The sequence below is a fragment of the Wolffia australiana genome, chromosome 15 (genome assembly GCF_029677425.1).
Source record: "Wolffia australiana isolate 7733 chromosome 15, ASM2967742v1".
Lineage (NCBI taxonomy): Eukaryota > Viridiplantae > Streptophyta > Magnoliopsida > Alismatales > Araceae > Wolffia > Wolffia australiana.
In genome coordinates, this window is record NC_135849.1 from 10,276,109 (window position 1) to 10,299,042 (window position 22,934).

Consider the following 22,934-nt stretch of genomic DNA (forward strand, 5'->3'; position numbering starts at 1 on the left):
TCAATAGCTAGATAGTCGAGCCTTTAAATAGTTCAGTAAGATTATCCAGTGTCACATATAACATTCTGGGTCATTTTTGCTATTAAATTAACTCGAAACAAATATATAAAAAATCATAAAATTATATTTCCCCTTAAAATTAGGAGAAGTAATCTAAATTACCTTAATGACTTTCCTGGCCTTTCTCCTTGGAAATATGTCCCAGAATTTTTTTACAATTTCAGATATCCATAAAACTCCCTTAAAATATTTGTTTTTACACCTCATGAAGAATCGGAAATTAAATTTGTGCCACCCTATGGATCTGCCCCTTAGTTAATCTATATTTATTATAGAGTATTTAAGTGTAAGTTGATATACAATTCTGTTGGTTAAGTCTACAATGGAACAGTGATCCAAAACCACAAATCTTGACTCTACTTGGTGCATGTAGATTCCTGTGAAATGATAAATTCAGAATGAGATGTGTGAAAAAAAAATGAAGAGCACATATTTACAAGCACATTTATCAAGAGGTGAAGATGTTTTGTGGCAAAACTGATGATCTAAAGATGACTCATGCATAGGGTTATTAAATCACGTTGGACGAAATTAAATCTGTTACTTTTGGTTCCTTAAGTGACTCTCAATGAACCACACGTAAGCCCAATTTCTAAACACATCCAAACATTCCTTCGGGGATCAAATCTCCTCACCTTCTACTACATATGAATTACCATAAATCCAGGATCTTCTTGCCATTCTACTCACACTTAGAGGAGATGACACCCAATGGAGATAGCCAATGAGCACCACCCAAGAGAAACTTGCATGGTTATGTTTTCAGATTTATGTTATTTACACTCACTCAAAGTTTCCACAAAATCCCTCCACTTTAGGTATATGTTCAGACATCCAATAAACATTATGTTTATGACCCTCAATGCACTATACTAGTCTAGTCAAATAGCTCCATAACCCCAATAACACTTTAAGAAATAACCCAATCATTGACAATATCAAATGCCTAGATTAATTAATGATGGAATAATTTCACCCAATTCATAGGTTGAGTTGCCAACATGAATGCTTCCCAGATATATCATGTGTTCTAGAAGGTACATAAGAGTTCATTAACTATTTCATGGAAGTTTTTTATCAATAGCTAAACCATTCATATAATTGCTGACAACATTTTAATGCTAACATCATTTCTAGGCTCCGATTCATTTTCTTCCCTAAATAGTACTTATACATGTTTCTCATTAATTATAAAAAATAAAAATATCATGAATCACCCACTTAAATCTAAAATTATTGTATTTTATTGATAAAGGCGACCAATCCCACTTGACTTATTTTGATTAAGTATATCAATTCTCATATTACTCTTGAGGTATATTTCAACAATAGGAAACACGAGATAGATTTTAATTTATTGATGTAAATGACAGAGGAAGAGGCTTGAGACCAGAGTCTGAAGTCTAATCATTGATTTGAGCATGAAATAAAAGTATATTACTTCAGAAGAGAAGTTCGAAGTACAACAAAAGCCTAATCTAGACATCTGCTTGGAAAAGACAATAATGTGCATTTTCATAAGCTTAACTTTTAAAACCTCTTTCAAAATGTGAGGCATCAATGACGATTATCCAAATAAGGATTTCATGAAACTGTTCAAGGATATATTTTGTGAAAATTATTGAATGAATCTTATGAAACTTTCTAGGTTAACCTTAATACCACACCATCTAGTTATCTGATTTATTTTCCCAAATTGCCTTGATCCTGTCTAATATAAGGATCTATGATGATTCCTTCGGTGCTTACTTTGTGGTCTTCTTCTCTACATCATCCAAACCCCCCCCCCCCACATCAATATATACACTATCACATCCATCCACATCCCTGTGTACACATCCACATAGATGCATATACATCAACATCCATCCACACCCCTCCATATCCATCCACGTCCATCCACATCTATCCAACTCCATCCATACCCATCCATATCTATCTCATTCCTTGCTTCCATCGACTCTATTGATTCAAACCATTAAATTTGGATATGGTGAAGCCCTATTCCTTGGTTAAGGGTGGAAGTACCGAATTTCAAATGAACTCACTATAATTAAGGTCGAAATCCAAAATCTCAAACCGTCGGCTACAAGAATCCTATTATACTTCTATATTACACTAACTCAGATGGCGATGAAAATATGTGGGAAAATAGGATCATCAAATAGGGAAGAGCCGACATTTAGGATTAGCATAGTGTACTAGGGCACTGTGTATAGTTAGGGTAGAAATCTATGGTGGGGCAGATGATGTGTACTTTAATGGGCATGATGTGATAAACATTGCATGTGTCCCTTTTGTGGTGTGCATTGATACAAGAAGGTGCCACAAAAGGTAGCATGTGATGGTGATGAATGCGTTTTGCAGTCATAAAAAATACAAAACAATGTGGCAAACAAATAAAACTTAAATTTGTCCGAATTGCAATTAAAATTAAAGCACACTCCTAAGTCGAGGTAGAATCAACTAGAATGTGGCGTTAGTAGAATAATTCCAGAGAATTTAAAAAATGAACTAGGTTGGAAGTTAGAATCAATGGTAAAATCATGAAGAAGGCATTGATAGCTTTCCAACAGACTTAGCACCAGACAAATCAGATCCGATTTGAAAGAGAAATGAATGACTGTAAAGTAAGAACAAAAGTTGGTCCTTAATGGGGGTAAATATTGGAAATTCTAATATAAATTCAAATATAAGAGCCAAATTTAAAACTGACTATGCTAGGATTCAATCAAATAGTGCCAAAATGATGCGGATAAAATAGTTGAACGTTGAATTATTGAAATTCTCCTTTACAAAGCTCTAGGTTCAAGGTAAACATTTTCCAATCCAATTGCCAGCTCCTATCCCCATTCATTGCCCTCTTGTTGAGGTTTTGCATCCTAGGGTAGCCAATGAATCACTGGCCACACCTCACACACAAGCACATCCAAACAAGAACACAATTCCCATCTGTAAAAAAATAGTGGATGAGCTCGCCAAAATCCTATGAGCTGTTGTCTAAGGCAATCATGGGTCTTCCTAGCTGTTTGATTGGCCTTTAAAATTGGACGGACTACCAGGATAGGGTCACATCATCTATTACAAACAAAAGATGGGGTATGGGATTCTGGAGTCCTGATTTGGATGAAAAACTAAAAACTATTGGTGTCGAAACACTAGAATGAAATTGTCACATCATGAACAAAAAATGAAACAACTCACATGTACACAGATCGCATTTGTGATTTGTTGGATCCTTGAGTGGGATGAGTTGAGCTGCTCATGTGTGCATCCTCTTGATGTATCCACACAATCCTCGGCACATTGAATCTCCTCGTTCACCTTGGCAAGGTCCATTCAATCATTGTTGTCATCATTTTGCCGCCTCGGTCGCATTGGGAATAGAGAGGCACTATGGGGAGAAAGGAAACCAAGGGAAAGGCCGCTGAAAAATTCTAGCCTAGGTAAATTTCATTTAGGGCCTTCCGCTATTTATACTAAGTGTGTATTTTTCATAAAACCCCCAAACCTTATGTATATCTTACGATGTGTAAAAGATCATTTGCGTGTGACCCTTTGGGCCCATGTATTGGTCTAGTTAATGATTCCACCAGCCCCATAACCCTTATTGGCCTTCCAAATTAGTTAACGACATCGTCAAACCAATTTAACCCAATCAATAGGTTGAGTTTCCAACTTGTGGGATGCCAAGCTATACCTTGTGCTTTAGAAGATACAAAGGAGTTTGTATCAACTTACTCATGGAACCTGTTTGTCATAGCTTACCATGTTTGTATAGTCCCTCCTCCACGTGATGCTTCTATGATGATTTAGGGTATGGTCAAATGTCAAACCCTAATTGGTCATCCTAGTTAGTACTGATGCATCAGAACACCATTGGAGAAATCTTCCCTTATATTTTACTGCCTTGGCCAAGGACTTCATTACATCTTCTTCCTTAAGATATTTCCTCTTATACCGAGGTGGACAATCTCACCTTGACCACTAAATCAGCTTCATAAATTTTTTGATACACCCAAACTAAGAGTGTTTAGAGTCCCATGATTAGAGACTCGTATATGATTGTATGACCGACCAGAATGGGCCTTGATAGTGCTATTCTACTAATATAATTTGCTGTCCTTCTCGATTATTCTTTGAATATGAATACTTTAAATTCATTCTTAAAGACTAGTGACCTCTGTATTACGATATCATCATAGTTCACAAAGTCTCACCATGTATTCATTGACATCATGATCAACATCAAACATGAAATATAACTAATGTAATTCATTAATAATCATGGAATATTTTGATTGGCTTATCAGCCACATATATTTCCATCAAGGGGGATGACAAGAGAAAGGGAAAGAACGTGGCCCTCTAGATTGTTCACCAGGTGACGCAAATCATCAAGTGACAAGGGATATTCTACCACGTCAATTATCACGGAGAGAGAAAGAGAGAGAGAGAGATAGATAGAGGGAGGGAGAGAGAGCGAGATAGAGAGATAGATAGAAAGAGAGAGGGAAAGAGAGAAAGAGATATAGAGAGACAGAGACGTAAAGGAACATAGAGATAGAGAGAGAGACAAAGAGAGACAGAAATAGAGCCAAAGACAGAGAGAGAGAGACATAGACAGACACGGAGAGACAGAAAGAGCCAAAGATAGAGAGAGAGAGAGAGAGAGCAACAGAGAGAAAGACAGAGAGAGAGAGAAACAAAGCCAAAGACAGAAATGATAGGCATAGAAAGAGATAGAGAGAGACAGATCCAAAGGCACAGAGCGAAAGACAGAGAGAGAGAGACAAAGCCAAAGACAAAGATGATAGGAATTGAAAGAGATACAGAGAGACAGATCCAAAGGCACAGAGAGTGAAGAGAGATAACCCATGTATGAGCTTACATATTTCTGTGCACGCACACTATTCTAAAATATAATAAAACCAAAAAAATATTTAATTAAATACCAAGTATATATTCTTCAGCATGATAAAATTATTTTCTTCACTTGTTTAATATGTTTAAAGTACCATAAATATAGAGAAAAATACAATATCATTTAAAAAGATAATAATATAAAACATAAATATTCACTAATATAATTTATTTTCTCAAATTCATATCAGAGTATGGTTTTCAAAAAGGATGAAATAAAATGGTTCAGAAATTGCTTCTAAAAATAGAACAATTCCTTTTAAGCTTTCATAACATTCATTTATCATCAACTTAATGAAAATAACAACATAAAATACATGAAATTAGTATTCAAATTATCATGTTATGTTTGGATTATTATTTATTTAAAATGGTGAGAGAGACATAGATGTTTGCATTTGTGCCATTTATTTTTAATGTTATGAATTGGGTGGTTAAACAAGCAGCAGCATTTATTTTTTAAGCTAAAATCAATATTACCAGAGAGAAAATAAAAAGTAAAAGTAAAAAATATTTTGAATTTTGTACATTAAAATTTATGAGTGATCAGAATGATGTTTCCTAGGATCTTCTCAGTCACTTTTTAACTTTTCAGGGCAGATTTACCGTTTTACTGTTCATTTCTTGTAATTACCACGTTAAATAGTTATATCTCACTGTTAAATAGTTATACCTCACTGTTATCATCATTAATATAAGTTACATTTATAGACTCATTAATTGTTTTTATCTCTATGTATCTTTGTTAATATCATGGATTAAATATTGTTTGGTTATAGGAAATGCCTATATTATTATTCAATATAATCTCATGTTTTTAGGTAATAAGATTTTATTGATGAAATGAGAGTAGGATAAAATTTAAACATGATAACATATTAATGTGATTGAGCATCTTTTGATTATCGAAAATCCAGATCTGAAAATCAGTTATTGATTTTTTACCGAAGTCTGACGAGAATAATAGTCTACAACTAAGAGCTCATTTACTTTCAAATTGATCCACTTACTATCAATTATTTGGTTTACTAGCTTGAATTTTGAATTGGCTAAATTGAAAAACATAAATCTTAATATATATTAGCAAGTGAAGTAATCATCACTCCATAACCTGGTACTGTGCTAAATTGATTTTATTTGGGCCAAAGTTCAGGCTCTATATGTTGGACTCCAAATGGTAGGGCCATTAGTTCCTCAAAACTGTTGGTCTCATTTTTTTGTCAATTTATTTTCTATCATTCTAAATATATTTTTTGAATCTAATGTTTGCACCAAGAACAAGATCTATTTATGAAAGACCTTATATTGTTTATAAGGTCATTAGTACAGAGACTTTATAGGTGGCAAAGAAAATAGTCTACATTTTTTTTGACATATGTGAATGATCCTACCTGTATGAGCATAGTACAAAAGCTCATGAGATCGAGGTAATGTGGCTGGAGAACCGGAAATCAAGTATCCTCTGATATAACTTATTTATGGGCTTATTCAGACTAGGATACACCAATAGTCCTAATATTATTCAAACTATTATTAACCATTACTCTAGTCACACTTTACTAAAATATTTATGAAGGAACAACTACTATATAAATGAAATTAAAAATAGTATGCATTAATTTTGATTGATCATGTCATAAAAATGATTATAATATGTGACTAGAATCTGTCTAAATATGTTTTTATGACACCCCTTTTATCAATGGAAACATATTCAAGAATATTTGAACATGATCACAATATCATATGTTTCCTTTAATTCATGATAGGGTAGAATCTGAGGGAATCGAAGTGAATAAAACTGAAATAAAGAAGGTTTAGTATAACAAAAAAAAAATTCATGAAAAATGCAGAGACAAAAGTTAATGAAGAAAATCTCTGGAAGTACTGGAGCCCACACAAAAGAATCAATTGCATAACAGAGGTTTTCTTACATCTAAGTCATTCTAGAGTTTTGTATATATGATGGATTGCATATTTACAATAATCTATGATGGTAAAGGGTTATAAGATGAGGTTTTCTAAGGATAAAAAAGATTAGGATTAAGCTGACATTTTGAGGGATGATTTGTCTTATCCACTCTTTCTACCAATATCTAATGATCTTTAAATATAGGCCTGAATTGTTATCAAATTCATCTTTGAACGTGCTTCCTACTTATGTGGGCTTGATGCAGGATGACATGCAGTGGATTGAACATCCGTTCTGGCGTCAATTAGGTGGTTGGATGAGATCGGAATGCAAGTGCGAAATGTGGCAATTAACTCAATGAGAAGCACACATCTGACTTCAACAGACACTGATAACTACTAAGTCATGGTAAGAGGGACCTGGGAATGCCACCAAGCTCCTAATGACACCGATACTGGGTTGAATGCTGACGGTGGAAGGATAGCTACTACAACTAGGACGTACACCATCTATGAGTCCAACATGGAGGTATCGTCACAGAAACCTACCTCTATCCTAACAATAACTCTATCTACTTTATATCCTAAACCCACTGGTGGAGACGCACTCGGTAGGTACTAACAAAAATTAAAGAACATTAAAAGGGACAACTACGAGTGTACATGCAAGGGTCGAAGCCCCGTTAGTCATGAAAATACTAATGAGAGTCCAGCGTGCACTTTGTAGATGTCGGGGGACGGTGGCACCGTGGTGGTGATCCACGCGCTAGGCTCAACAATTCCCAAGTTGTTGAGATCAAGACTGGTGCATGCATAGTGGTGTAGTTTAAGTGGTCCTCTGTCTCCATAAGAGCAAGTGCTAGCATGAGCGGTGGAGCAGTCAACAAAGAGTGTGGCGACGGTGACGGCAAGGGCAGTTGTGCGGGTGGTGGCATGGGCAGCAATGCTGGCACCACGCAATTGGTGGCACATACGAGGCCACAAGCAGTGGCACATGCATTGGGCACGATGGCGTGCAGTTGTGTTAAGGGCAGAACAGCTGGTGCCAAGCACCACAACAAGGTTTTGCCAGGAAACTCGACTTCTGCTAGAGGTGACATCTACATGGCAGATAGGTGTCGGCGACAATTCTTGGTAGTGCGACAGTTCTTCAGCAAGGCACGGGTTGGTGGTGGCCACAACGGTAGAAGGGGCAGGTAAGCAAAGGCACACGAGTCCGCGATTGCTTGCAGGTCATCATTGGTGCACAAGTGGCGCAGTGGCGGCACACAAGAAGATGGTGGCATGCTCAATGGTGACGGCAACGCACAGGATGGTGGCAATACGCAAGACAACATTGACAGCGTAGAGGCTGGTGTCGGTGGCAGTACGTAGAACAACACGACGATGCATAGGACGAGAGCGGATGTGCATAGGGCAAGAGCGGTGAAACTGGTGACGTGCAATGTGATGGCAATAGCACACCAGTCGTTGACGACAACATGCAAATCACACTCATGACCCGTAGTGGAGGCAGAAAGTCCGGGGGTGCGCAGGTCGGCTACACCGGCGCACATGTTGTTTTTCAGGAGATAGTGGCGGTGATAACTCTCGATGACGATGATGGGTCCGTGGTGGTGATTCAGCGACAGTGGGTAGTGCTTGAAGATGCGTGGTATATCGATAGTAAATGCGCTGATGGCGTGGGCTTCTTTGGCATCGCGACCCAAGAGGTGGCGCCAGAGGACGGAGACAATACAAGAGGCAGGTAGAGTGGCGCACAAGTGGCCAGGGCTTCGCGGGCCGAGTGGAAGGCGGCGGCAGCGGTGGTGCAGGGCCTTAGGGTTTTTTTTCTCTTTTTGGTTCAACAAGATGGGAAATCGAAGAGGGAAAAATCAGAAATAACAAACAAAGGGAAAAAAATTAACAAAACCTTTTTCTTCTCTTTTTCTCTCTCCCAAACAAGCGAGTGCGTACCCCCCCCCTTTACATATGGGTACTAATGGACTCCTAGAAGATACAGAGGCCTATACATTTTCTGGGAACTCTACAAGAGAGAGGCCCACACTTGGGTCCACATACCTGATAAGCCGAAAATAGGGGTAAAAACTATGCAATTTTTAGCCCTTGTCGATGTGAATTTTGGCTTATGCAATAAAATTTATAAGAACTCCACTTAAGACGTATAGTGATAAGTACGAATGTCGTCCAAGGGAAGCTAGTAAGGAATTCGATTTGGTGATTATATTGGTCGTTTCACTCTGATTAAACTGAATTTGATCTTCAATGAGGATCAAGTCACCCTAATTAGATGAGAATTTAGAAAGGGGGGTAGAAGAGTTGAGATGAATAGAAGAAATATGAAGCTCTAAATTGGCTTCTTTGATCCTAATAAAAGGATCCAAGAGGTCAATTAGAGAGGTTAAAAGGGAATTTTTAATTTGAGTTTGGTTTGTTTTTGCAACTTTGATAATTCAGAACTGAAATGGGGGTAATTTAATCTCCTAAGAATTAAAACTAATTTTTTTAGAGTTTTTCTTTGGAATGCAGTTGAATGCTTAGTTGAATCCCTAAAATTCTCCTCTCAATCCTAATCAGGGCTTGTACATGCTGCTCAAGCCAAGCGATTTAAAATTTCAGATCAAAACCAAGAAGAAGAAACAAGAAATTGAACTAATCTCATTCAAAATGCACAAATCCAAATACAATCAAGGAAAAAATACCAGATAACTTGATCCAGGGTGGGACTCCTCTCTGTCTTGCAGCTGTGATAGAGAACCATCAAGGATAAGCTCCCCCTCTCGAAATTTAGCTTTTATACTTAGGTTATATGGTAAAATCACCATTTTACCCCCGTTTAGTAATTAATATTTATCTATCAACGTAGGCTGGATCTGAATGATCCAACCATACAGATAGAAAGAGGGGATCAAGAGGAACAAATCCATAAACAAATCATCTCAATCGGACTTCAGGATCAAAAGTTATTAATAAATCAATTTAAAACTAATTTAAACCATTGGATTTAAAATTGATTTATTTATTAATTTTGTTTTTAAACACGCAATGACGTGTCGCTCTCTCATTGGCTGCAGTGCCCCTGGCGCACTCTCTCTCCTCCGATTTCTCCTAAAAAGATTAAAAATATATATTAAAAATTGCAATAAAACCCTGTAGAATTTTAAATTGGATCTTTACGCTTGTAGTGGCGACCGAGAGCTGTTTTCAAGGTCTTTTTGTAACGAAAGTTCGCAAAAAGACCCTTGAAAGTTTGAAAATAATAAAAATACTTTTTCTATTATAAATATACTTTTTTTCCTTGAAATAAATACATTTCCTCTTCAAATAAATCTCAGAAAAATCCTAAAAATTCGTAAAACATTCTAAAAAATCCTAGAAAATTCAGTGATTCATTCCCATGCTGATAAATGTCAAAATAAAATATTAAATATCCCATTTTCATTCAAAAATAATTATTTCGAGCTTCAATAAATCCTTTAAAATTCATAGAATTAACAGAAAATTAGGCAAAAATCAGAAATCACTTGAAAACACTATTTTCATGTAAATATATGATAACAACCCCATTTTAAGCTCTTTAAATGCATAAAATTGTGCTAATAACATGAAATAAAGACAGAAATTAGGGTGTTATCAATATCCAAGCCCAAACACACAAAAACATAGCCCCAAACACGTAGGCCCATAAAACGAGAAGAAGGGCCAAAAAAAATAAACAAAGATAATGTCAACCTTCGGGGCCCGTTACATAATTTTCTAACATTATACTCTAGAATAAAATATTTCTTCAACATGAATATTCTAATACTTTTCTACATCATATTGATAAATATATCTACTGCCTTTCATTATATTTTATATGAATGTACGAATACAGTTTTGTGATTTATTCATGGCCATGACTCATGGTGCAGTTTGAGCCATAGAGTAGTGACTGGCCATTGTCTTCTAGAATGATAAAAACTAACCATTCCAATCTGACTGATTGGACGAGTGGAATCAATGAAAAATATTAAAGAAAATATTTGATCTGATCAGATCAAATCTTTATCTGATCGGTCAAAACATTTGATCAACATTCAATCAGTCAGAATCAATCTAAAACCCAATCCCTACTGTGAACTAGGGGATGACACATCCTCCATGGGACGATTTGATATGACAAGACAGATGACGGGTGGTGTTAGACGAGGACATGATGTCTAGCTCATCATGTCTCCTGTCTGTCACGCATCCTAGAATTTTGACAAAATCCATTACCTTTTCGACACTTGTCACAAAATCACTTGTCCCAGCCTTGTATGGTATTTAGAGAGTCCTCCCGTCACAGAAGAGAAAATGAGATATAACCAATCACAAATTTTACAGGTTATATTTTATAATTTAGGTTATAAACTATTTCAATTCTTTCTCGGTCTCCCTATCTCAATCTCGCATTCCCCTTCACTCTCATTCTTCCTCTAACTCTCTACCTCTCGATTTCCTCTCTTTTGGTCTCCTCTAACGCTCTCACTCCATCTCTCTCCCTCTATCTCTCTTGATCACCCCATCCCTCTCTCTCGGACGACCTCTCTTTTTTTTCCTCTCCCTCTCTCTCTTCGACAACCTCTCTCTCCCTCAGTCTCCCCCTCGCTCTCTCTCTTTCTCTTTCTCATTCTCTCTCTCTCTCAGTCTTCCCCTCGCTCTCTCTGTCCCAGACTCTATCTTTTTCTTTCCCATTCTCTCTCTCTCTCTCACTCTCCCCCATGCTCTCTTCCAGACCCCCTCTCTTTTTTTCTTTCTCATTCTCTCTCTCTCTCTCTCCTCCTCGCTCTCTCTCTCTCTCCCAGACGCCCTCTCTCTTTTTCTTTCTCATTCTCTCTCTCTCTCTCTCTCTCTCTCTCTCTCTCTCTCTCTCTCTCTCTCTTTCTTGGCCCCCCCCTCTCTCTGTGTTTTCCTCTCTCTCTCTCTCGGTCTTCCTCCCTATCCCGGAGTCCCTCTCTCCCTCTCTCGGTGTCCCTCCCTAGCCCGGACTTCCTCTCCCGCTCTTTCTGCCTCCCTCTCCCGACTCCCTCTCTCTCGTTCTCCCTCCCTATCATGGACTCCCTCTCTCTCTCTGTGCCCCCCCCCCCCTCTTGGTCCCTCTATCCCTCTCTCTTTCTTCGGGACTTCCCCTCTCGCTCTCTCTAGGTTTCCCTCTCTTCCTCAAACTTCTTTTATCTCTCTCTCTCTTGGTCTCCCTCTCTTCCTCGGACTTCTCTCTCCCTCTCTCGGTCTCCCTCTCTTCCTCGGACTTCTTCTCTCTCCCTCTCTTGGTCTCCCTCTCTTCCTCGGACTTCTTCTCTCTCCCTCTCTCGGTCTCCCTCTCTTCCTCAGAATTCCTCTTTCTCTAGGTCTCCCTCTCTTCCTCGGAATTCCTCTCTTTAAGTCTCCCTCCCCTTCTCAGAATTCCTCTCTTTAGGTCTCCCTCTCTTCCTCGGAATTTCTCTCTCTCTCTAGGTCTCCCTCTCTTGCTCGGAGTTCCTTTTTCTCTCTCTCTAGGCCTCCCTCTCTTCCTTGGACTTCCTTGCTCTCTCTAGGTCTCCCTTTCTTCCTCGGACTTCCTCTCTCTCTAGGTCTCCCCCTCTTCCTCCGACTTTCTCTCTCTCTCTAGGTCTCCCTTTCTTCCTCGGATTTCCTCTCTCTCTAGGTCTCCCTCTCTTCCTCCGACTTTCTCTCTCTAGGTCTCCCTCTCTTCCTTGGACTTCCTCTCTCTCTCTCTAGGTCTCCCTCTCTTCCTTGGACTTCTTCTCTCTCTCTCTAGGTCTCCCTCTCTTCCCCTGACATCTTCTCTCTCTCTCTCTCTTTCTCTCGACGTCTCCCTCTCTATCTCGGAGACCTCTCTTCCTCAGACTTCCTCTCTCTCTCTCTCTAGGTCTCCTCCTCTTCCTCGGACTTCCCCTATCTCTCTCTAGGCCTCCCTCTTTTCTAGGACTTCCTCTTTTCCTCAGACTTCATCTCTCTCTCTCTATAGATTTCCTTCCCTCCCTTCCTCGTGTCAGAAACTCGCCGGAGAAACGACGCGGTTAGACGTCACCAGCGAGATCACCACCGAATACCAGTGACAGAAGAAGGAGCACCTCCGTTGTAAACTCAGAAAAAGCTCTATTAAAAAGAACCTATTACATCTTCTTAAATAGGGAAACAACAGGGGAAGGAAAAATAACTACCGATCACCACGATCGGCCAGTGTTGCGTGGCGTGGAGAAACTCCGGCATCACCGCACACTGTGCCCACGATGCAGTTACGTGGCCACGAACCCACGTGCAAGGCTCATGTTGACAATCTCCTCCTGAGCTTTGCTGTGCTCATCCTAGACATTAACGAGTCCAATCTTGGCGTGAAACTCATGGAACTTGCCTTTTCCGAGTGGCTTCGTCAAAATATCACTTAACTATTCTTCACTCCTGATGAACTCCACGCTGATCTATGTCTTCTCTACCGATTCCCGGACAAGATGATACTTTACTTCAATGTGTTTGTTGCGTCCATGGAGAACCGGATTCTTGATCAGTGCAATGGCAGACAAGTTGTCCACCCTCAACGTTGGTACGCTTGGGGTTGAGCCCTGCATTTCTGCTAGCATCCAAGCGAGCCACAAACCTTGGCAGACGACATTGGCAGCCGCAATGTACTCTGCCTCACAACTAGACTGAGCCACCACTTTCTGCTTCATCGATTGCCAAGTAATTGGGCTGCTGGCCAAGAAGAAAATGACTCCAATTGTGCTCTTTTGAGCATCAACATCACCAGCGAAGTCACTATCGCTGAACCCTGTCAACTTGACCTCCTCCTTCTTTCTTTCGAACCTAAGACCCCAGCTCTTGGTTCCAGCTACATAGCGGAGAATTTGCTTCACAGCTGCCAGGTGATCCTTTCGTGGCTCCTCCAGAAAATGACTAACATATCCAACAGCGAAAGCAAGATCTGGATGAGTATTGACCAGATACCTGAGACTCCCCCCGATGCTTCTGTACATTGTTGCATCAACCAGTGGTTCCTCGCTTCTCTTGCTCATCTTCAGACGTTTAGCCATTGGTATTTGACAAGGATTACACCCTGTCATGCCGCTCCTCTCCAGAATCTTGGCAGCGTAGGCTCTTTGGCTGATCGAGATGCCCCCCGCGCTCTACTTCACTTCAATGTCGAGGTAGTAGCGAATCAGGCCGAGGTCGCTCATTCGGAATGCGTTAGCCATCTCCTTCTTGAACTGCCTGATGTCATCGCAAGTGGCGCCAGTGATGACTAGGTCGTCGACATACACCACCACCACCAACTGCGCATTCCCTTTTCGCTTGGTGTAGATGGCGTGCTCCAAGGGACTCCTCCTGAATTCAAATGACGTTAGCGTGTTGTCCAACTTTGTGTTCCAGGCCCTTGGCACTTGATGCAAGCCGTAGAGCACCTTCTTCAGCTTGAACACCTTGTGTTCGTTGCCGGCGATGATAAAACTGGTGGGCTGCTCCACGTACACCTCCTCCTGGAGGTCTCCATTCAAGAATGCCGACTTCACATCCATGCGATGCACCTCCCACCCCTTGTGTGCCGCGAGAGCAATGAGAAGGCGCACCGTGTCTGGCTGTGCCACAGGTGCGAACACCTCGTCGTAGTCGATCCCCTTGCGCTGCGCGTAGCCCTTCATCACCAGGCGCGCTTTGTACTTCACCACGGCTCCGCTTTCATCCCGCTTCACCTTGTACACCCACTTCAACCCAATCGCTCGGCGACCGTGCATGAGGTCGACCAAGGACCCAATGGATATTATGTGGCCGTCAAGCCAATCACACTACCATGATTATTTAAGTTCATTGAATAAATTATTTGCATTCATTATTATTCTATGTGATGTTTATAATGAAGTCCATGAATACGTGCAATGACAAAGTGAATTATGATGAGATCATAATACAGTGATCACTAGTCTTTAAACATGTATTCTAAATATTCCTATTCGAGGATAGTCGAGATGGACATCAAATTATCCGGGTAGAATAACAATAGCTGATCCTACTTATTCGATAAGTATAGCTGATCCTGTGGCTATTAGTGTGGAGACACTAAGGACAGATAGTGGGTGTTCTTTAGAGAAAGAGTTCACTGAATTGATTCGTATGAATCCCTGAATGGTATTATACCTAAACGTCAATCAGGTTGATTCAAGTCACGGTTGTATAAGTGATCCACTGACCTGAGACACCAAGGACATCTTGTAAGCGGACGACTACATTTTGACTGTGATATATGAGTCTCTAATCATGGGATTCAAATAAGTTATAGATTGGATGTAGTAAGAAGCTTACGGAGATGATTGAGTGGTCGAGACGGGATCATCCGCCCTCGGTATAAGAGGAGATTGACTCGAGGAAGACGATGCAAGAAAAATCCCTGGCCAGGGTAGTGAGGATATTGGAGAAGGCGTTCTCCAATGATCCCCGTTACGCATCAGTACTAATCGAATGACGGATTAGAGTTTGACGATAAACCATGCTCTAAGTCGTTCGAGAGTCTCGCGCGGATGATAGATTATACATATACGGAAACCGATGATGGTAAAGGTTCCATGAGAGAGTTCGAGACTACTCGGTATCTTCTAGAGCACGAGGTGTAGCTTGGCACCTCACGGGCTGGAAACTTAACCTGTCGATTGGGTTAAATCGATCCTTATTTAGTTAATCTATATGTTGATATCGTTAATTAATAAGGTTGGCCAATAAATGTTATTGGGCCATTTAATTTATTAACTAGAACGATACATGGGCCTAGAGGGTCACACGCACAAGGTCATAAGGGCATTGGTGGATATATTTTTCTTTGGAGGGTTTTTGAGAAAAACCTTAAGTGAAATATAAAGGGGGAAAGGGGTCTCATTTTAGATACCCATGCAAGTTTCATTTGAGAGCCCCTCCCCTCTCCACTCTCTTCTACACTTCCAAGGAAGAGAGTCTTCATGGTGAGGAGATCTTCAAGGTTCTCAAGAAGAAGTGAAGAAGAAGAGGTGGAGATCCAAGCTCCGAGTGATCGCGTGGATACTTCTGGAGGCCGGACCCGTGAACGGCTTTAGAACAATCTCGGAACGACAAAGTCAAGGGTGGAACGTGTTCCCCAAAAGGTACTACAATATTTTGTTTTATAGATCGATTGAGAATCGATCGACCATGCTTTCGCATCCATGGAATGTGTTTTTCATGGATGAACCAAACTACAGAACCCAACAGGACCAGGTGCGGTTCTCCTCGATCGACGCCATCTCCTCCTCCATAGCCTTCTTCCAACTTGGGTGGCGCTCTGCTTCAGCAAAGGAAACCGGTTCATCAAAACTTACAACGTGCAGCTCCTCTGCAATTAACGCCTGTGATGCGAGCCCACGCGGCGAGGCCAGCCCGATGATGTTGCGAAAACAGAGTGGTGCATCATCACCGTGATCAGCATCCAGGTTGTCGACATGGACACTGGGTGGAGTGGCGAACTCAACCTCCTCTCCTCCATCTTCGATTGGTGCTACTCCCCCTTTGGAGTGCCCGGACGGTGGAGACATTTGCTCAGGTCCCGGCGCATCATCCTCCACAGGCATCTGATTCCCGATGGTATACTCCACCATGAAACCGCTGCTGCCCTCATCGCCTTGTTCTGTGTCGCTGCTCTAGTTCCACTGGGCTTTTTCGTCGAAGACCATGTCCCGTGTCGCATGGACGCACTTCGTGGTGGGATCATAAACACGATAGGCTTTTGATCCACGCTCGTGGTCGAAGAAGATCATCTTGCGGCCGCGGTCCTCGAGCTTCTTGAGATGTGGCATCGTGTTCTGGACGTAGGCGATGCAACCGAACACCCTCAGATGGTGCACCGCTAGCTTCTTCCCATGCCACGCCTTGAACGGCGTCATACCATCCACGCTCTTCGTCGAGCACCGGTTCAGGATGTATACAGCAGTTGCCACTGCCTCACCCCACAGCCAGCCCGGCAGCCTCTTCGCCTTGAGCATGCTCCTTGCGGCTGCTACCACCGTACCATTTCTGCGCCCAACGACGCCATTCTGCTACGGGCTGTATGGTGCTGTGTGTTGATGATGAATACCTTCTCCCGCGCAGTACTCTGCGAACTCGTGTGAGGTGAATTCGCCGCCCCGATTAGTCCGGAGTGCTCCCATCTTCCGTTTGGACTCGCCTTCTGCTCGAGCCTTGATCTCCTTGATTGTTGTTGCAGCACGTCCTTCGAAGGCAGCATGGCCACCCACATGTACCGGCTTCGATCATCCACGAGTAGTAGGAAATACTTGCTGCCGTTTGGCGTTTCCGGGGCAAGTGGACCACACAGGTCGCCGTGTACCAGCTCCAGAATGCGCCGCGCCCGATACTCACCCTACTAAGGAAACGACGTCCGCTTTTGTTTGCCGGCGAGACACGCCTCACATAGCTGGTCCAACCAACCAACTTCTGGCAATCCACGCACCAGCTCCTCCCAAGCCGCCTTTCTCAGTGTGGCCATGTTGACATGGCCAAAGCACGCGTGCCATCTCTAGGATTCCTCGTCGAACTTTGCCGCCAAGCACAACGGTCGAATCAGCTTGACGTGGAGGATGTACAGCCGGTTCTCTCCGCGCATCACCTTTGCTAGGAGCTGTCGGACTGGTTCATGGATCTTCATTGCCCCCTTTTCGATGTCGACTTGGTACCCAGTCTCATCAAGTTGGCCAACGCTGATGATGTTCGTCGTCAATTGGGGAATGAAATACACCCCCCCCGAAAGACCGGTGCTCGCCATTCTTGCACTGGAACATGACAGTCCCTCGACCTTCGATTTGTGCCACTGAGTCGTGGCCAAACCGTACCGACCCGAGCACCGCTGCATCCAGCTCGATGAAGGCCATACTGGAACCTGACATGTGGTTCGTGGCACCCGTGTCCAAGACCCACGTTTCTTCATCACGCTGTTCCTCGTCTCCAAGGTGGACGAACACCTTCTCTTCTCGCAACTAGATCTGGGTTGGGGCTTCTGGCCTCTTTTCTTCTGCCTTCGGACTCGCAGTAGAGCTTCGTGGAGTGGAGGTTGGTGCCGGCGACGTCGATATGACCGGTGTTGACTCCACAAAAAACAGCGAAGCCCCCTCCCCTTCTTGGACGATGTGGGCCTGCTCCTTCTTGGACTTTGAGTGGCACTCACGAGCCCAATGGCCCAACATCCCGCATTTTCTGCACTCATTGTTGGACTGGCCTGAGTTGCCTGACGAGCCCCCTCCCGACGACCCCTTTTCACTGCCACGGCCGGGTCCGTGCACACGTCTGCCACGGCGTGCTGCGTTGCTGCTGCCTCCACCACCATGTTTGTTCTCAGCATCGCGCTTCTTCCGCCGCACGTCCCACTCCTCCTCAGTCAGGTACAGCTTGCCCTCGTGGTGCATAGCCGACAGTGTCTCCTCAAAGGCATCCTCTACTACCTTGAGCCGACCCGTCAGATCAGCGATAGTGAGCGTTGATACATCGAGCAACGTCGTGATCGCGACCACAATCTGCCTGAAACGTTGGGGGACACTGCGAATTATTTTCTCCACCACCTGCGTCTCTTCGATTTTTTCGCCGAGAGTGGTGAGAGTCGACGCCATGCTGTTGAGACGCAACGCGTAGTCCTCAACGAACTCTCCCTCCTTGAATGTCACCGAGTCGAACTGCCGTCGCAAGTTCTGAGCCGACGTCTTCCTTACGCGGTCATCGCCGATCCGCATGGTGGCGATAGCTTCCCACGCTTCCTTGGCCGTATCCTTGTCTGCAATCACTGGCCACATCTCCGACGGCACGGCACTGTAGAGCGCGTCGAGCACCTGCATTTCTTCATGGGGTTCGGCGCTCCCTTCCTCAATGGCGCTTCAAAGCAGCTGGGCCTTTAGCTTTTCCTTCATGAGTAGCACCCAGTCGGAGTAGTTGGTCTTGGTGAGCATCCAGAACCCGGTCCCAGCGCTCAACTCACGAATCACCCTTTGGACGATGCTGTCCTTGCTTCCTGCCATCAGTGCGTGTTGATTGCGCGATCACAATTCCAGCAGCTGTACCCTGCCGCGATCGACTCCCTGCCCGCAACCTAGGCTCTGATACCACTTGTCAGAAACTCGCCGAAGAAACGATGCGGTTAGACGTCGCCAGCGAGATCACCACCGAATACCAGTGACAGAAGAAGTAGCACCTCCGTTGTAAACTCAGAAAAAGCTCTATTAAAAAGAACCTATTACATCTTCTTAAATAGGGAAACAGCAGCGGAAGGAAAAATAACTACCGATCACCACGATCGGCCAGTGTTGCGCGGCGTGGAGAAACTCCGGCATCACCGTACACCGTGCCCACGATGCAGTTACGTGGCCACGAACCCACGTGCAAGGCTCACGTTGACACCTCGAACTTCCTCTATTTCTAAGACTTCCTGTCTCTCTCTCTATAGGTTTCCCTCCCTCCCTTCCTGGGACTTCCTCTCTTTATGTCTCTCTAGGTTTCCCCCTCTTCCTTGGACTTCCTTTCTCTCTCTCTCTAGGCCTCCCCCTCTTTCTCAGACTTCTTTATCTCTCTCCCTAGGCCTCCCTCTCCTCATCGGACTTCTCTCTCTCTAGGTTTCCCTCCCTCTCTTCCTCGTACTTCCTCTCTCTCTCTAGGTTTCCCTCCCTCTCTTCCGCGGACTTCGTATCTCTCTCTCTAGCTCTCCCTCTCTTTTTGGACTTCCTCTCTATCTCTCTCTAATGGTCTTCCTTTCGGTCTCTCGGTCTCTTTCACTCTCTCTCAGTTCTCCTCTCGCTCGCCCGCTCTCTCTGTCTCCCTTTTTTTTTCGGACTCTCTCGGTCTCAATCTGTCTTTGTTGTTCTCTATATCTCTCTCGGTCTCAGTCTTTTTTTGTTGTTCTCTATGTCTTTCTCTGTCTTAGTCTCTCTTTGTTGTTCTCTCTCTCTCTCGGTCTCAGTCTCTCTCTCTTGTTCTCTCTCTCAATCACCCTCTCTCTCTCTGTTGTTCTCTCTCCCTCTCTCCCTCTCTCTCTCTCTCTTTCACCCTGTCTCCGGGACTCCGTCTCCCTCTCTTGCAAAACGTACACAATATCTTATCAGAAAAAAATAGACTGCCCGAAAACACAGAATTATTGGTCTGCGGAAAGTCCGAAAGTAGGATTGGCTGCGTGAGCAGCACCTAACTTCCGCTCATTTGTGATTGAGGACTAAGGATTGGTGGAAGTCACATTCTTTCGCGGTGCAATGGCCAGTCGGGCGCCGAAGATATTGGTATTGGTAGCCCACGCCGCATATGAGCCTCGGTACATGACCACATTGCGGTCTTCCTGGAGGAAGATGACAGAATACCTGTAGCCGTTGTTGGTATTGGTCGCCCACACAGGACGGTCTGCTGCGTCGTATATGACAAAGTTTCCATCAGTCTGCATCCTCGCGCGGCAGTCTGATCCTCGCCCGTTCGTCCCCGTGGCCCATACTGCTTTGCCTTTGTCATAGAGCACAAGATTACAGTCGGGTTGCATGATAAATACATAGGCGTTGTAGCTTAGGGATTGTGAGGTGAAGAGGGAATCACCGACGTAGAGCGTGCGCTTCGCCAGACAGATGGATGGGAATAGAGCAAGGAAAACTAGAAGGGGAAGTGAGAGATGCATGGTTGGCATGTTAGTGTAGGAGGTGGACAAGATATTACGGAACTTTAGCTTGGAACTGGTATTTATACACTGGTTTTTGGATGCTACGGGTATTATACTCCGCCGCTGATTGGTTTTAACAGTAGCGCTGGTTTTCATATGGTGAGTTCAATAGCGAAAATAAGATTGGACGTTACAGCAATTTCTTCTTCCTTATTTTTAAGGGTCAAAATTCCTCGAGATCATGAAAGATATTTAGGTGAATGACAGTATGGGCCGGCGGCCCGCGGGAGGGGTCATTCGAGAGAGGAGATTTCGTAGGGGGATTGGGGCGACACAAGGAGATTTCGTATTGTCAAACTTTTACACACCGGTTTTTGTATACTATGGGTCTTTTAGTCTGCTGGAGACTTGTTTAAATATTAGTCCTGGTTTTAATATGGTGAGTTCAACAGCGAAGGGAAGATGGGACGTTATAGCAACCCGATGGGTCCGGGGCGTAACCTCAATATTATGAAGTTGGCTTGCAATTTATTGTTCCTTATCTTTTAGGCTCATAAGTCCTCCAGGTCACGAGAGATATTTAACTGAACAACAGTAGTGGCCCACTGAGGTTGTCTTTCGAGAGCGAAGGAGATCCCGGACGGGGGAAACGGGTTTTTGGATATTGTGGGTACTAAATTCTGCCGCGCGCTGGTTTTCATATGAGCGTTGGTTTTCATATGCCGAGTTCAATGGGAAAAAGAGGATGGGGCGTTACAAAAACCAAATCCATGGGAATACCAAATACGTCCCGGACGCAGATTCCATATTATGAAGTTGGAGTTCCAATTGATGGTCCGTTATGTTTTTGGGTCAGAAGTTCTCCAGGCCATGAAAGCTATTTAACTGAATAACAATAGCGACCACGGAGGAAATCATTCGAGAGGAAAGGAGATCCGGGAGAGATACGTCCCAGTGAGCGTAGTCATGGGAAATATTTTGGCATCCGTTTAATGCTTGCCAAATGCCCCTTGGATCGAGAGTGAGACCTATATCAGATCAAAGCATAGAGACATCACACCGCACAATGAGATTTCACGTGTTGCGGTAAAAAAATACAGATTAGAGTTTAATCAGACGCCATTAAATTCACTTTAATTTTAATACTGCCGCTGGTTGAATAGGGCAAGCATGGGCTCCTGACTCCTGACGCGAATTACCACTAATTTTGCGTGGCTGCTAATTTGGGTAAATCTGCATCATGAATCAGAAAGATGATACGTTAAACAGTTGAGGCAACGTTTGTCGTAGACACGCATTCTTATGTACAGGAAACCATCCGTTGTCCTCAATCATTTGTATTGTAAAACTCGAACGTCCTAAATATGTGCTGTCGTATGGTTCCCAAAAGTTTAACCAATATATTTTGTCCGTAACATATAGTATCTGTTTTTTTAAATATAGTCTCTTTGGGACCTATTAACAGCAAACCATTACCGGAAAATGAAAGATATTTCTATTCAATTATTTTTTAACATGAGAAACTTTCAGTATTCTTTTTTGCCAGATCGACACGCATTCTTTGTGGTATAGAATCGGTCGCATGTAAAACGAAGGGTAAAGAAACAGCGGAGGGGACCGGTATATTATCCAGTGTAACGAATGGATTAACAAGTCGGAAAACAAGATTCCATTACAAAAGTCGTCTTCCCGGAGAATAAAAAACAAGTAATTATTCGTTGAATCAGCCGAAAGGTCGCGCGTAAAACAACATTCCACGTTCGATGTATCCATGTCTTGAGTTCAGAGCCATCACACGCATCAATTATTCTGGACTAACGCACAGAAGTAGCTAAATTTAATACGTGCACTCTCCGTAAGATGACCCGCGAGATTAGAACAAAAAATCGCAGAGGTTTTATTTTTCGTTTAAACCAAGAATGGCCGGATACTCCCTTCAGAAATCCGACTTAGAATGCAGCGAGAGGCATGCACGTGTATTCGCCTTGGTTTCTTCATGGTCCTTAAAGTAGTTTTTTTAATTAAACTACTCTAGTTGTCTTTCAGGTGTGCGTGTTATCTCATCCGTCATTTTTTTGGTGGTCTTTCAGGTATGCGCGTCAATGAATCATAAACATAAGGGTGAAAAAAACATTATTTTTCCAATTAATTCATTCTAATGGATACATCATATCTTGGCATATAAATTCCCCATCTGCAGGCTACAAAAGTACAATTGAACTGTTTGGGGGTTACTCAATGATATTTTAGCAAATATTATGTTCATTAATAAGAATATTCCACCAAATTAATAATTATGCACAATCGTCAAATGTTTGGAAAGAGAGAAACCAATATTTCCCCAGGGAGATTATACTATGAAGTACTATATTATAATCTGAATTTGTTACATCAATCATAATGTTTT

The 22,934-nt window shown here is 42.8% G+C and overlaps 1 protein-coding gene and 2 pseudogenes across 1 annotated transcript; all 3 read right to left on the reverse strand.

Annotated features, from left to right (window-relative positions):
- Positions 1-13,157: 13,157 nt before the first annotated feature.
- On the reverse strand, positions 13,158-13,949 carry LOC144712655 (secreted RxLR effector protein 161 pseudogene; annotated as a pseudogene).
- A 3,936-nt stretch (positions 13,950-17,885) lies between these two features.
- Positions 17,886-18,734, reverse strand: LOC144712656 (uncharacterized). The gene has a single exon (XM_078586924.1). It carries the CDS (start codon positions 18,732-18,734, stop codon positions 17,886-17,888), a length of 849 nt encoding a protein of 282 aa, XP_078443050.1.
- A 1,364-nt stretch (positions 18,735-20,098) lies between these two features.
- Positions 20,099-20,545, reverse strand: LOC144712657 (mannose-specific lectin pseudogene; annotated as a pseudogene).
- Positions 20,546-22,934: the final 2,389 nt, after the last annotated feature.